At 31.5% G+C, this 16,626-nt stretch overlaps 2 protein-coding genes across 10 annotated transcripts in view; one reads left to right on the top strand and one right to left on the bottom strand.

Annotated features, from left to right (window-relative positions):
- Positions 1 to 3,465, bottom strand: part of LOC143244443 (transmembrane channel-like protein 7) — a 44,221-nt gene extending 40,756 nt beyond the window's left edge. For 2 of the 7 annotated variants that reach the window (XM_076489095.1, XM_076489100.1), the window contains exons 1-2: positions 1,818 to 2,008; positions 789 to 947 (exon numbers count right to left, since the gene is read on the bottom strand). In XM_076489095.1, the coding sequence (XP_076345210.1) occupies positions 789 to 849 (61 nt within the window). In that variant the 5' untranslated portion in view covers positions 850 to 947; positions 1,818 to 2,008. Of the gene's footprint in view, positions 1 to 788; positions 948 to 1,256; positions 1,665 to 1,817; positions 2,009 to 3,446 lie in introns of those variants that run through there. The other 5 variants (XM_076489096.1, XM_076489101.1, XM_076489099.1 and 2 more) reach the window with 4 other exon arrangements.
- LOC143244442 (transmembrane channel-like protein 6) overlaps positions 1,989 to 16,626 on the top strand; it is a 35,907-nt gene continuing 21,269 nt past the window's right edge. Inside the window, exons 1-8 of one of the 3 annotated variants that reach the window (XM_076489091.1) lie at positions 1,989 to 2,124; positions 7,934 to 8,151; positions 9,707 to 9,949; positions 11,686 to 11,849; positions 14,694 to 14,870; positions 15,175 to 15,453; positions 15,942 to 16,111; positions 16,416 to 16,566. In XM_076489091.1, coding sequence (XP_076345206.1) covers positions 8,061 to 8,151; positions 9,707 to 9,949; positions 11,686 to 11,849; positions 14,694 to 14,870; positions 15,175 to 15,453; positions 15,942 to 16,111; positions 16,416 to 16,566 — 1,275 coding nt within the window. In that variant the 5' untranslated portion in view covers positions 1,989 to 2,124; positions 7,934 to 8,060. Of the gene's footprint in view, positions 2,125 to 6,493; positions 6,630 to 7,205; positions 7,227 to 7,933; positions 8,152 to 9,706; positions 9,950 to 11,685; positions 11,850 to 14,693; positions 14,871 to 15,174; positions 15,454 to 15,941; positions 16,112 to 16,415; positions 16,567 to 16,626 lie in introns of those variants that run through there. The other 2 variants (XM_076489093.1, XM_076489094.1) reach the window with 2 other exon arrangements.

Below are 16,626 nucleotides of genomic sequence, written 5' to 3'. Positions count from 1 at the left end.
AATGAATAATATTGTGATATGTGGAATTTTAACAGGCTAAAATGCTAAATTTTCTTGTAAAAAATAAATTAGCTAGTATTCTAACAGGCTTTAAGGGTGTACTGATGTACTGTTACACATTGATTACAAGTCAAAAGAGATAACATTTCTTTACATATGTCAATAGGCCTCATACTGTGTGCAGTTTTGGTCACTTGATCTATGAAAAGACACTTAACATTTTGGAAATAATTCAGAGAATTACCAGGATGTTTATGAGAGCAAAAGGGTTACATTGCGAGGGTTGAGATTTCTTGTTTCTTCTTGAGAAAAGAAGGGTTAGTACTCATTTAAGTTTAAAAGATTATTTGAAGGACTTACAGAATAAAGCCCTCTGAGTTCCTGATGCTGTACTCTGAAGACAAAGGATGAGAGGACAGATATTTAAAATGTGCAAAGACAGTAATGAAGGACAAAATGGTTCCTTGTCCACAAGTTACAGACAAGCTCCAATTAAGACAGTTTTATTTTTCTAATAAGGTGAACAGCTTATGGAATGAGTTACCATCAGTAATCAAAGATTTTCCTGACATATGAAGAGTAGACTAATATTTTTACATTTTTCAAGGGTGGAAAGGCAGAGACAGCCTTGAAGAACCAAACACTCCTTTGTGATCTTTAGTTTTATATTAATCTAACAACTTTCCATTTTAAAAGCTGCTTTGTCTTTTACAGTTCCTTAATTCTAAAAAAAAAAAAGGGGAGGATTCCAAAACAAAATTTTACAAGGGTTAAATTTTCATACATACCATTGACTTCTTCCATGTTTTTATCTAAATTAATATAAGCATTACACTTCAAATCTTCCATTTGGTATTCCTCTTCTGATGAAAATAATGTCTCTCTTCTTTCCACGGGCAAGGCCAGTCAGATGTGTACAAGTTTTCAGGTATTTAGTCAAGCTTTTGCTTTAAAAATCAATTAGTTATACATCTTTAACACTTAAAAATTCGTTTGTATATGGCAAAAGTACAAAATTAAATATTTGCAATTAGTTCTCCACATTAATTGAAAACTTCACAGTTATCCTTTATTTAAACAAATCTCAAGTAAACAAAAACCAATACAACTACACTACAATCGATAAAACCTAATTACACACTTGTTGACACAAGTACAGTACTGAAACTGAACAAGATAAAATTTTATTCGATTTATTTTATATAATCATTAACTTTTGGTTTACATTTTTCATTTAAAAATAATATTTTCCCTACTTTTAGAAGTTTAGTTCTCAATCTTCTTATTATTGACTTTTTAACGTTATCAATATCAGTAACTTATCATTAGCATATCATTAACTTACTGACAATACATCATTGTATTGTATCACGTAATACTTTTACTATACAGGGTGGCCCGTAAGTCCCTACCCATCCATATCTTATTGTGTTATATTCAATTACGCATATATTATAAATTTGTTTCTTTTTTTTTTCCAGAGAAACGTGGCCGATGTAAACCCATTTACACTTAAAGAGCGTAATGTGACACAATATTATGCAGCGAGAATGAGGGACAGCACACAGATACACTGGATACATAAGATATATGGATGGGTAGGGCCACCCTGTAGAAGCTATACCTATACTAAACCGTTTCGGAATGGAATAAAAATATACTAGAAGTGAGTAAAGGTTAAAACTACAATTTAAACAAAGTACAAGAGGAAGTTTCACTTTTAGTATTAATGTTTCATTGACATATAAAACAGTTAATAAATATTGTATTATTATTACTATTAATAATAGTATAATAACTGAAATAACATTACATACAGTGATATTTGTAAAGAATCTTATAGACGTTCAAATAGCTTTTGCGTAACGTTTATTATTACAAAAAATAATCGTGAAGAACAGATCTCACACAAACAAATAATTATAAAAATTAGTTGATAAATTCCGCAACTTCCGGTAACGTTGGTAAGCAACAGGCTGCTCCGCCTACAAAAGCGCCCTCTATCTAAGTAAATTGATTTGTTTTCTCTTGAATTTGGATGACTGAGGTAACTTGTGAGTTGTAATATAAGCTAGATGCTAATAGCAAAAGGACAATGAAAATAGTTATTTTGTAAATCTCCTGGTAAGTGGTTGAAACAATTATTATTATTATATTCATTAACAATATTATTTAGTACCAATTTTTTAATATTTTACTCTTTTATAGATAATTTATGAGCTCAGTACATTGCCTTATAGTATTGCTACTACTACTAGTATAACTAATCAAGTATACAGTGAACCTCAATACATGTCTTGTTACATGTTTTAGTGTTACGATATTAAGTGTACAAGCTTAATTAAAGTAATGCTTTACTTCAAAAGTACTCTAATACGTCTCTTATAAAAGCGAATAATATTTTTAATATTTCAGCTTAAAACTCATTTGCAATATCCGTCATTTTCAGCTAGCAGAAAAGCACTCTTGTGTTGTTTTGTTCTTTTTTTCCTAGCTTCAAGGCCAGTGTTCCTTTTCAGTGACTAGGACATTAACTTTAATTTTGAGGGCAACGGTGATTGAGTAAATAGTAGTAGCACGTATGTACATCATTAAAGATATAGCTGTCAATCAAATAGTTCCAAAACTTTTGTTTTCAATTAAGCTGTAAATTAGAAAAAAAAAAACTTGGGTTATTCCATAAATCAGACAAGTTTCTTTTTAAGAAGTTCTAATTGTATGGAACGTGAAACTTTTGAGCAACGCATTGAATAGCAACAAAAACGTGAGAGCTTGCTTTCGTTTTACAAAATTACCCTATGCAACATTTACAAAAGAGATGTTAAAGATAAAATGACATTGTTCCATAGAAAACATTCATTAAAAAATTGCAACCAGAAATGATATTGACAATAATTATATAAAAAAAAGCAGTCCGCCAAAATTGTTTTCTGTCAAACCGGTTTTTAATTTTGGAATAAAATTATACATTTGTCTTTGTGGAAGTGTGTACCACACAAGTAGTATATACATAAAAGAGAGATACACATGTATTCAGTTTGAGCGAACAGGCACTCTGGTATAACTATGTATTAACTTAAAATATGACAAAATGTCATTCTAAAATGCTATCCTTATGACCCATTTCATTAACATACACTTATCTTGAAGTAAATAAAATTTTGTAAAGCAAAAACATTAACTCATAAAATATTAAAAATAAATAAGTACCATTGTATGTAATAATTTAAAAAGTATATTTGCATTAATCGTTATTAATATGAAATTTTCCTCGATATTGCGAAGAGAAAATTCACCCCGATTATTCTCTTATTACTAATTCTGTTATTACTGTTGAATTGTGATAGTCTAAATCACTAATACTAACAATAATAGAAATTAACAACCGAATTTATCCTCGTTTTTATTGCTTAAGTTAAATTTACAAAATATTCATATTATTATACCTGGTATATTCATTCGAATCCCCACCCTCAGTAACACAGCAGTATATTTAGGAACTTTCAACGCTAGAAACCGAGTTTCGATACACGTGGTAGACAGAGCATAGATAGCGTATTGTGTAGCTTTGTGCTTAAAGTCAAACAATAACTATTACGTTATAAATGATGTAACCAAAACATATGAGCTAAGTTTAAATATACAGTGAATTCTGGGGAAGTTCAAATAGTGAAAAGTTATTGTGGTTATATGTTTCTTCTAAAGAGATGGCGCAACTTGTAACAATAGAAATCATGTTTGTTTGTTTTGGAATTTCGCACAAAGCATGATTACTGTGCTAGCCGTCCCTAGCAGTGTAAGACTAGAGGGAAGGCAGCTAGTCATCACCACCCACCGCCAACTCTTGGGCTACTCTTTTACCAACGAATAGTGGGATTGACCATCACATTATAACTCCCCCACGGCTGGGAGGGAGAGTATGTTTGGCGCGACACGGGCGCGAACCCGCGACCCTCAGATTACGAAGCGCACGCCTTAACGCGCTAGGCCATGCCAGGCCCCAGAAATCATGTTAAAAAATATGCTTAAGACGGTATACTCGTAGAGTAATAGTATAGATCTGAAACTTTTTAAAATCTAATACACAGAGTATATTACGTATATTCAATAGGCTGGTGAAACATTGTAATCACATATATTATATACTACATGGAATATTCGTCCCTTAGATATAAGTTATGAAAATTGATGATTAATAAAAGATTACTTTAAGACATGAAAAACTCATTTCCTTATATGTAATTGTAAAAAAAAACACCACAGAAAACCACTGTAAAACGCAAAATGTGAAATAGCAAACTTCCATGTACCTCCTCATGGATCCAACAAATCTTCACGCCAAATCTGGTGATACATCAACAGGGGATGCAGAAGTCGTAAAGAACCCGCGACCCTCAGATTACTAGTCGCACGATTTAACACGCTTGGCCATGCCGGGCCACAAGTGTATAAAAGCCAAATTAATTGACAATGTATAATCAGTAAAATATGCCACGTTTTCTCTGTATTTTGTGAAAAAAGATTGCCAGAAAAGGCATTTATATTTATTATAGTAAGTGAAACAGGATTAAAGGCTGAGAAAAATATGAAAAGTAAGTCTCACAAAAATGTTTTGTTATGATATTGCTACCAACATTACAGTTATCAAAAACCGAGATTTAGAGTTATACACTTCCAGACACACCACTAAGCCATCGAGGGACAGTAGCCTAACCAAAAATACGAAATACAAAACGCTCTCGTCAAATATTTTTTTGGGTGGTATATTTTCTCAGCAGGATTTTATTTAAATATCTTAAGTTTCTAACGTGCATATACTATCTAAAATAACACTACCCTCGAAACTACTTTTTTTATATTATTCCGAATTGTGTGTGTTTTTCTTATGGCAAAGCCACATCGGGCTATCTGCTGAGCCCACCGAGCGGAATCGAGCCCCTGATTTTAGCGTTGTAAATCCGTAAACTTACCGCTGTAAGGGGGGCTATTCCGAATTAAAACAGTTGAAATTTTAATTGCATTCTTATAATAATTAAACTGAAAGACGAAACAAAAATACTCTCTTCCTTATATTATTTATCTTTGTAAATTATGTACACCAATAGTTTTTGTATGACCATCAGTATTTGGTAAAAACGTTAAATGCTTAATTTTCTTATCACGTATTATAAGATCGTTACAAACTGTTCTTTTTAACAGAGTAATCAAAAATTAGTCAAATAATGGGATAATTGGGATGTAGGTTACAGGAGTCAAATATATAGCAGAATTTTATTCAGTGCTCTGTATGTTTATTATAATATATTATATATTTATATAACTCACAATGTACATGCTAGTCGAGAAATGCAATCTCGCGCCCAGTGCTTATTTCATAGCAATGGTATAAAAGTATCGACATCATTCGAAGTCTAAATTGCTGAATATAAAAAAGTCCATTTGTTTTTACACTACTATTTGGGCCTGGCATGGCCTAGCGCGTAAGGCGTGCGACTCGTAATCCGAGGGTCGCGGGCTCGCGCCCGCATCGCGCCAAACGCTAAATTAGGGACGGCTAGCACAGATATAGATGCGTTTTTTTTAAACTACTAAAATTTAATTTGTAGACAAACACGCAAATTCAAAATATAGTTTGCGTATTTATTTTAACTGTTGTATTTATTATAGATGTTAATCAAACAACACTTAATGCAAATAGTGTTTAGTAATTCGTTCTTTAATAATTTTACAGTTTCTTACCGTGTTATGTCTACAAATTAAATTTTAGTAGTTTAAATAGTATTGTATTGTTTGTTTGTTTTGGAATTTCGCACAAAGCTACTCGAGGGCCATCTGTGCTAGCTGTCCCTAATTTAGCAGTGTAAGACTTGAGGGAAGGCAACTAGTCATCACCACCCACCGCCAACTCTTGGGCTACTCTTTTACCAACGAATAGTGGGATTGACCATCACATTGTAACACCTCCACAGCAGAAAGGGCAAGCATGTTAGGTGTGACAGGGATTTGAACTTACAACCCTCAGATTACGTGTCGCACGCCTTAACACGCTTGGCCATGCCGGGCCATACTCGAAGGACAGGGCCCTTAGATACCATTGTAGATTAGTGCCCCATGCGTAAAATATCATATCATGGCATGGTAGAGACTAGCTCGCCGTTAATTTCAATAGATTCAGAAACGTTAATATACATTTAATATAATTTTTAAAGTGGACGTACATCATCATTGGCTTCTGTTAATAGAATAAAATAATGACCTGCAGTACTTCAAATGAAATGTATTTATATAAAACTATGTAATTGTCTCTACAGTTCGTTACATTGATCGTTTGTTTCAGAATTTTAGTGCAAAGCTCTACAGAAGCTAAGTACATTGTTGCACATAGTTTGATTTCATAGACTAGAGAATAGACAGCTATGTAATTGAACTTACGACCAATTATGAGTTGACCGTCACTTTTTAAGCGCACCCGCAAGCCAAAAGTATGGAGCGCGTTTTTTGTCATTGGGTTTAAGGTGAGAGCATATAGGTAACAATTGTGTGGTGGCTTCTGTTTTTCGCTATAAACATATTGCACTTTTACAACATTGGAAGAAAAAAAGTGAGAAGTTGATATTCTGCACTCATTGGTAAAGTATATGTGTGATAAATTACTTCCTTAATTAAACACATAGGTTCATTGTACGAAAAGAGAAAGCATCAGCGTTCAGTGATGGCGCATGACGTGACTGTTGAGAATTGACGAAAATAATAGTACACGAACAGTATGCGATGCACGTTTTCCGTTTCTGAAACGTTCCAATGCGGGGATATTTTGATACAATAAGTGACTAAAAACACTAAGGAAAAAGTTTTTAATGTTTCCACAACGTTTTAGATTATCTCAGAATAAATGTACGTTTTTCAAAATTTATATTACTAGGAATGTTTTTCCCTAAAATATAGTGTTTTGTCTTATACATTTTTTGTTTCAGAACAGTTCAACAAAAACGTTAAGTAGTATTAACTGGGAATTTTGTCAAACCTCACTATTTTTGAGTATCAATCAGTAAAACAAACTATTACAACAAAATAAAGTAATTTCTAAACTCCTCAACTTTTTTTTTTTTTTTGTAACAGTTAGTGCTTTTATATAGTATCACAGTTAGGGATATTATAATACGCCAAAGCATCGGTGAACAGATGTCTTAAAATTTTAGTTACCAGTGTTTAAGTTGCCTCTACTTGTAAGTCTGGTTCTAAATATTTTGTTTATAATGGTTGAGCTCAAGTGCCCAGGTCAGATTTCCAATGAGATATTCTCTTACAACTCACAGAAGCTGATGTTATGAATATTCTTTCAACAGAAGCATTTTTACGATATAGTCTTACTTCAACAGTTGTATACAATTTAAAAACGAATCTACTGTTTTCTCTATCTGTATATATCACTTTAAATTGTAGTGTACATGTACTTTGATTTAATAAGTAGTCAATGAAATCTTTATTATTAAGTAACCAATATGTAGATACATATGTATTAATGAAGATAAACTGAAGTTTCAGTGTATGTTTTTATTATTATACACGTGAAAGTGACCAAAAACAGTTCCATTTAGTAAGTACTATGCTTGTTTGAATTACTGTACTATAGGACAGTTGTTAAATTTTTAAAGAATTTTTAAGATAATTCTAGGCCAATAAAGTTGAGATGTAAAGTGCAGTGCTTTTCCAAATTAAATAGTTATAAATTTGTGAAATTGCACAAGACTGATGGTTGTAAGTATTTTGAATATTCAAGAAGCAAATTAAAGATGTTAATTAATCAATTATTTAGAATAGATTATAAAATATAAAGGTGTCACTTGAAAGAATAGATTATAAAGTTAATGGACAGTTTTCTTAAGTATGTTGAGAAGTATATTATTTTTTTCATTCTTATGATGAACTCCAGGTGTGTAGGTGATTAATCTTCAAGAAGCTGCCTGATCCTATAAAAGCTATTTGTAGGACAAGATACATAAAACTTTGTTCCATTGGAACAAAAAAAAAATCTCATGCAATAGCAGTTGTAATTCAATATGATGTCACACTATCACAAGGATGACGGTAGTCACTCTTCATCTCCTTCATACTTCCATGATGAACCAGAAAATATACCCATGCAGTGTGGTAAGTTTGATATTACAGATTGTCATGCTTTTATTTTTAGCACCATCTCCTTATTTTCTTAGGTTTTTAGATTCTGTACATTAAAAACCATATGTACATTAGTGGCATTCAAATGGTAACTGAGAGTTAGTTACACGGTTTTGTTTCCTTTGCCAATTTTGTTTACTAAAAATATCCACCTTGGAGAAAATTCTGCTTTTTTTTCTTAACTTCTTGCTGCACTGAATATTTTGATGTGATGTAATTTCACAGGACCTGTTTTATGTAATTTTGTTGTGATTTGTATTTTTTGAATAATGTTTTCCTTAACTTTTGATGTTTGCTGAATACAGGTGTAGGATATTGAAACTTTTCTTACTTATCAGCAAGAAAGATTATTCAGATGAAGCCTCATTTTTCAATGAATAGTAAACCTTGTTAATTTACACCATTATCTAGTTGAAGATCTTTAAACTAGTTCATTTTAGGGTTATTATTTCAATCTCATCAACAAAATTCAATATGTGTATATATGTATGTGCTAACAAGGTTATTATAGAAATTAAAATAATTATATTTATTTATTTAATAGTATTACAATTTGCAAAATTACATTTTTTTGAAGAAAATATTTCTCATGTTTTTTAATGATTCAGAAAAATGGTAATTTGTTTTATTGAGCTAGAAAGGGTAAGTGAAACTTTCTTATGTATATTATGAGATTTTTTTTACAAGACAGAATAACTTATACATTGAGAAGTATATTGGTCAGTGAATACAAATACTGATTGGGACTAAGTTCAAATCTAGTGTAATGCAGAGTATTTAGCAAACTGACACTAATCACTGATTAAACTGAGATATGCAGACTGTTTTTATTCTAGAAAGAGGTGAATTTAAGCAAGCTGTGTAAATCTGTGGAATTTTGATTATATATAAACATAAGTTGTAACTGTCTGATATCTGTGTGTCTCAAAATTTGAAGTAATTACACTGCACAACAATTTTTTTGAAAAGTTTTGCTGATTGTGACAGGTATCTGGTGGGTATGCACAAATATAGTTTTGGCTTTGCTTTATCACATAGGAACTCTGAGAAATAGACAATTAACTGTTTACCGGCAATAACGTATTTAATTGTGTTTATGTTTCTAATACGCTGTTAAGTTGTTTTGCTCCTGATTTTTGTTTGTATTCAATGTCCGGTGCATCACGTTGCAGTGTCCAACGGTAGTCAGCAAGCATTGACGGATTCCAGTGATAACTGAAGATTTTGATGAAATGGTACATGATGGGCAAATTTGGATGTGATTTTCGTGATCAGCAGCTAAAAATCTATAAGGAACACCCAACAGTATTCAAGAAACAAAAACTTTGTTGTGCAGTGTTATTAGTTTCTTATTTCAAAAGAAGTTTGAAAGTCACCCATTAATCCCAAAATACTTAATCTTTTAAGGATAAATGTATACAATAAAATGCATTTGTATGTTTTTATGAGAAACACACATATACATATGTAACATCTGTTAATTAATTGTTTAGAACAGTTTAACAGGTTATGGTTTGTTTATATAAAGTGGAACAGTTTAAAGACAGAGGTCCTCAACATTACACAAACCCTACAGAATGGACACAAGATTATCATCCACAGACCTTACGTAGGCGCCATTCATCAAATAGCGGAAGCACAAGTGGACCTGACGAACCTCGTCTTAGGAGAAACTATTCAAGTAACACATTAGAAAGTAAAAGTAGTAGAGTAAAGAAGTATTCATCCACAACGATGGACCTGATCCAACAACTTCCATCGAGGCAGGATGGTAAATAATATCATTACGTACTCTGTTTAATGAATGTGTATTACCTAATTTAATTTATGGGGGGATTTTATAGCAGTAGTCATTGTAGTATGTAAATAACAAAATAAAAAAAAACATTTTAATATCAGATGAAACGTGCATTAGTTGTTCCACATAATGAATATGGAAGAAATTAAAAAAGAAACCTGTTATATCCAAGGGGTGTTTTTCTAATAATATTCAGATTTAACACCATTTTCTATTATTTAAAATAAAAAATGTTGAAAATTATGATTTTCATGTGATATATGCTGCTTGAAATATTCTTCCTACCCAAAATGTTCATGTTTGAGGAGCTTCTTAAATAAAAAAAGAAAAATCTTTCATATAGTATACTTACATTAGACCTCAATCTAAACATATAATACACTTACATTAGGGCTCAGTCTTAGCATTCAGGACAGATGCATCAGGCTTAAAACTAGTTTATGGTTACACATATCAGGGCTAAAAACTAATACTAACAAACAATAATTTGCTGGTAAGTGCTGCAGTTTTGTAGGAGAAGTTACAAGGTACTAAAACTTGTTAGTACACATTTTAGATGGAAAGTATGAAAATTATTGCTGTCAAATATCAATACACTTTGTATTTCAGTACCTTCCTTACCTTGCAAAGTTCTGAGTACAGACAGTTACTGTAAGTATTGCTAAATTATTGTTTTATTTACCAGTGCTGTGACAATTTGGTGATCTCAGTTTTGGCCTTATGGTATTTTCAGGACAAGATTCAGGAAATTTGGATAGTGAGACTGGTTTGTTGTTAGGGCAGTTAGCACATGGGCCAGCCAACTAGACTCACATCATTTGGCTTCTGCAGTCAGTTTTCCTGCCAGTGCAGCTAATAATAATATAAAAGTCACATAAACTGCATATTTGTTTTCCCACATTTCTCTTAATTTGTTCATGATTATCACAAATGTTATGTGATTTAAATGTTTTACCCAACTTGTCTCTAGGTGAACATCAAGATCACATCTGGTTCTTTATTTAAACATTTCAGTTTGTACCTATGATGTATTTACCAGCAAAAACGTGGGCATGATAAATAACGTATTTGTGAAACATATAGCTGTCTTATCTTTCCTCAGTTCTGTACAAGTGTTATTCATATGAGCTTCTCATTCTTCATCAACTTTTGGCATTTAAACAGTAACTTTTAATAACAACATTATATATAAATATATAGGGTGACCATTAGCAGTGGAATGCAGTAGGCTATCTTCATCTAACATCTTTTAACATTTGTGACAGTTAAAATAAAAGCGTTGTAACGTGTAATTGAAATGAATTTTTATATTCCAAAGTACTTGAAAATAAAAGGTGATGCAATATTTATACATGTATATAGGGTGTATATATATATGCATTAATGTTAAATGCAATCAGTGAAATAATTATGACATAATTACAGTTAATTTTACAGAAGGATAATGTTGTTGCTCGTGGAAAGAACAATAAGGTAACAAGCTAGTGTTTGCTTATACCTTAAAATTAAGGTTGAATCCTGATACCCATGTTAATATAAAAACAAGTATTTATTTCAGTAAGGTTACTCTTTCCTCATTAAAAATAATTTGAGGTAACCAACTTTAACTACATGTAAGATGAGTTTGTGATTGATGAAAATAATAGAAATGGCTTTTGCCCTCAGAATTTTTTAATGTTTCTTATCAGATACCTGATATACTGTTTCAGATTATACTGATGATGAGGAAGTACAGCAATGTGAAATAAACAGTCAAACTTCAACAGTGAAGAGAGCTAAAGTTAAACGGCATGAGTCTCACTATAAAACTATCCGTTTTAGAGGAATTCCTGCTAAGTGTGAAACAGAAACTGAAAAGGACAATCTGTTCAAGGTGTATATACACATATAATTAATTGATAATAACAGACTTACTTCAGATGTAAAAATTATAAATATTATACATATTTATGTGTGTATGTGTGCTAACTTTATTTATATTTGTGAACTCAATCTTGTGCTAAAAATGTAATTGTAACTGAAAATACAAGATAGAATAATTGAGTGATTCATTTTGAAAGGTTTCAAATTATCAGTTTATTTTACAGTTATAGGGAAACAATCTGTGTTAAAACATACAATCAGATTGTTACATTTTGATACATAAAGTTGGGATTAGATGTTTTTGATGAAAATAATAAAATCACATAATTTTATTGAGAGCCTGTGTATTATGAATACTTTAATATGTTGACAAAGAGAAAGTTGAAACATCTTGATTATAGCTGTTATTTTATATTTCTCGGTTTGATTTATCAGTTTTCATGTTGTTTTCTTTTCTTGTGCATATTAACTCCTTAAACCTGAGCTGGCTTTCACAACATATGACTGAAAATCTTGATTTACCTATCAGACAGTGACAGCATCCAAAACATTTATATCTCTTTGTCTGAAAACTAATCAAAACTATGTTATTTTCCAAAAAAATTATGAAAATTTAAGTTTTATAAATTGCAGTGATAATTATTAACAAATCATGAAAATCTTTCTGGCAGAATGCATAAAAAATATACAGGTCTAAAGAGTTATGGAGTTGTACATATACACTTGTTGAGTAATGGTGCTATAACATTTCATGCTTGTCAAAGTTGTTATATTTATGTTAAAATGTTTAATTTTGAAATTTCTAGCTTTTGTACTGAGACATTGTTCATTGCTATCATCTTTAATTAACATAATATATAGACAACAAGGGACCATTTGGTCCTTTAACATGTTGGATCCCAAGTCCATGTTGCTAATATGTTCCTGGATCCAGAAAAGAAATGTTGTCCTGATGTCCCACTCTCATCTGTATATGTAAATGTTGTGTCCCAGCCCATAAGAGGCTCTTTAAAAAGAAAATAGTGCATGATTCACAGGTGGGTCGCGTGGGTCTTACTGGAAGACTATCACAACCCATTGGTGGGTTGTGTGGGGAACCAACTTGTTAAGGCTGTTAGTGCACACCCATCCTTAAGATAAAGGATAACATCTTAAAGCAACAATTCATTTTTTATAAGATTATCAGTTCTGCCTTTTAAACCCTTGATAAGTGTCAACTTTCACCATTGCCAATGGCAACTCATTGCATAAATCAGTCACCCTTTTAGAAAAACAAAACTGTTTTAACTGAATCCTAGTCTGTCTTTTTCCAGATCTTATGTTTGTGTTCTCTTGTCTTCACCTTATATGAGACATAGAAATCAAATAATTTTATCCTGTTGAACCCTGGATAATCTTGCACATAGTAACACCTCTTACCCTTCATTTTTCAAAAGAAAATCAGCTAACTCTTTCTTCAGAAAAATTATATTAGTCATCCTCTGAACTTTTTCAACAGTTTCTCAGCAGGTTAGCTGTAAGTTCACAGACTTATTTTGTTAAACCCAAGAATTAATTCCTTGTGTTAGTCACAGAAAATAGCCCCATGTGGCCTTCCTCTAAAACAAACAGACAGACCCTTTTCAATAGTTCCTCAATGGGTCATCTGTGGACTTACAATGCTAAAATATGGGATTTGAGTCCCTGTAGTGGAGACAGTAGATAGCCTGAAACAAACTAACTCTTTTTGATGTTTCCTCAGTGGATCAACTGTAAGTTTATAGACTTAGTGATAACATTTGGGATTTGATATCCTGTGGTGGATACACCAGATATACCCATGTGGCTTTGCACTGAAACAAACAGACACCCTTTTAAATAGTCCCTCACTAGATCAGCTGTAAATTTATGGACTTAACAATACTAAAATCTGGTATTTGATTCCCTGTGGTGGACACAGCAGGTAGTTTCATGTGGCTTTCCTCTGAAACAAACAAACAAACCCCTTTTCAATAAGTCAGTATCATTTTTCAGTTAAAGATACTAAAACTGTATACAATATTTCAAATGAGGTATAACTAGTAGTTTGACATGTAATCAGTGTGTCTATAAGCACACTTTGCACTCACGTTTAATGCTATCAGTTAATTTTACCAATTTATTAATTATTCCTCTAAATATAACATTAATGCAATTAAGAAAAAGCAAAGGTTCAATCGCTGAACACTGAAGCACTGCACTGGTAACCAGTGTCTTGTGTGACTTGATTCCATTAATAACTTTTATTCATTCAGTTTCTTGACCCCACCATTGATGTGATTTTTTAGGCTGATACCTTATTTGAAGTTTTTTAAAATCCTAAGTACTTTATGTCCACTGCATTTCTATCATTCAGATAGCATAAAAAACTAAACCTTATTATAAACTTGACACATTAGAAAGGTCAAGGTTTTCCTTTACCAAATTCATGTTGGTTCTCTTTTGATATTATGTCTTACTAGATGATTTTGCAAAACTTCTTTTGTCAGACTTTCTAAAATTATTCAGTTATAAAATTAAGACTAACTGTCCTATAATTTCTAGGGAAGCTCTTCTCAACCCCTGTAGTATAAAGAGTAACATTAACAACTGTTCAGCCCTCAAGCACTTGCCCACTGTTCATGGACTTACCAAAAATGAAAGAGAGAGAGACTGACATATCTGATCTTTGACCTCTTTTAAAATTCTGGGGAAGACAACTTATCCTTGTGTTTGATCTATTTTAGTCTTTCAGTCTTTCTGTTTTACTATCTAGGGATTAATATCAGTATGATTCAAGTTAGTCCTCAAAAATCAGGGATATCGCTAATGTATTTGTATTTTTATCTTCATATAGAAGCTTAAAAGTGACCAAGATGACGCACCAGAAGAAATTAGAGAGAAACTTCGAGAACTTCACCAGAGCCTGACAACTAAGCGATCTTTGAGAAAACAGCTGACTCGTTATGAGAAGCAGCAACAGGAAAGTAAAACTGTTTCATTGAAGAACAGAATGAAGTTTGCAATTCAAATGGTAGTCTAACAAATAAGATTTCAGTTAATATTAACCAAATCTAACAAATAAGATTTCAGTTAATGTTAATTATATTTCACAATATTTTTTATGTGTATGTTGCATTTCATATCATTGGATAAAAATATTTTGTTTGATATATAAATGGTAAAAAAATTGTAGAAAATTTACACAATTAAGCTGTGCCTTATTTGACTTATACATTTTTTTATACAGTTTTATTAGAAGTATTATTAGAATGTGAAGAATATCTTGCTATTAATAATCTTGTATAGTGGTTTTGTGTTTTTCTTCCTGTTTTTAGCAGTGGGATCAGCTAAAGTACAACACAAAAGAACTGTTGTCATCCTTTGATTTGTGGCATTTCCATTTGAAGATGATACAAGGTCATTTTGGGTCAAGTGTAGCATCTTATTTTTTGTTCCTACGTTGGCTTCTTTTCCTAAACTGTGGTCTCTTTCTTGTACTTTTTGGATTCATCATTATTCCACAAATCATTTGGTTCAATTCTCAAGATAGTCAATCAGAAGCTGAACAGAGTGAAAATGTTTCATTTACAGGCCTGGAGTTATTAACTGGAGCTGTAAGTTTTACTAGTGATAAATAATATGAAATATCGTTAGAACAGAAACCTTTCACTGAGGAAACTTACTTGAATGGACAGAAATTACCTGTTGTAGAAATGCAAGTATAGAGGGCAAAAGTTTTTCCTCTTTTGTTTCAGGTTGTGAAACATCTTTCTCTACACTTGTGTTTCTCCAACAGGCAGGTTGCCATTCATTCAACTAAGTATCATCATGAATACTAAACAATGTATCATACATATCTTATACTGTTTGTGAAAAATTAGATATGCCTAAAAGAAATACTTAAACTTATATCAGGTTTTATTTTCACAAATTAGTATTTGTAATTGATTATGAATAAAGGATGTTGATGGGAAACTTTATTTTCTGAACATTTGTATTCATACTTTGAGTATCAATATTCATTTTGAGTTTAATTTTTGTGCTTTTAGTTTTGTTTTGGTACATAAATATCTTAATGTTTTGCATGTTATTTTAATTCTAGGGCCACTTTACTAATTCCTATATGTATTATGGGTTCTACACCAACGAAACTGTTGGAGGAAGACGTGATAAAAATAAGAATCCTATATCTGGAGGATACAGCATTCCTCGGGCATACTTACTTGTGAATTGTGCTTATTTTATTATCTGTATAGTTGTCATTACTTTTAGGTGTGTATTTGCTTCTCTTATTTATAAAAACAATAATAAAAATATTTTATTTTGTTAATAGTTGCTTTTTTTGTTGTTTTATAGTTTGATAAAAATTACAAAAGATAAGTTATTTAAGTTTGCTCAATGACCTCAATTTAACTTCTAAATTTTTCCAAATCAAAATTGTTTGAGAAATACTGTGCATTTTATATTCATTGTTTTTTTAAATATTTTTTAAACTATTTATTGAATATTAAGCAGCCTGAGAAAACACTGAATTGGGACTGTTTTATTTGATTAATAATACCATTTTCTTTTCTAGCCTGGCCAGATCTTATAAAAAGAATTATTTGACAGCATCGGGAGAGCTCAAAAATGTCTTTTCAACAAAAATTTTTTCAGCATGGGATTATTCAATAGAAACTCCAAAAGCAGCAAAGTTGAAGTCTCACAGTATTTATAATGAAATACAGGTAATGTTGATATTTTGTATAAAGCAATTTGGTTTAGCCGTAATGTACTGTAAAAAAGAC

Source organism: Tachypleus tridentatus, chromosome 2 (assembly GCF_004210375.1).
Source record: "Tachypleus tridentatus isolate NWPU-2018 chromosome 2, ASM421037v1, whole genome shotgun sequence".
In the NCBI taxonomy this organism is placed as follows: domain Eukaryota; kingdom Metazoa; phylum Arthropoda; class Merostomata; order Xiphosura; family Limulidae; genus Tachypleus; species Tachypleus tridentatus.
This window is presented reverse-complemented; position numbering and strand designations above follow the sequence as displayed.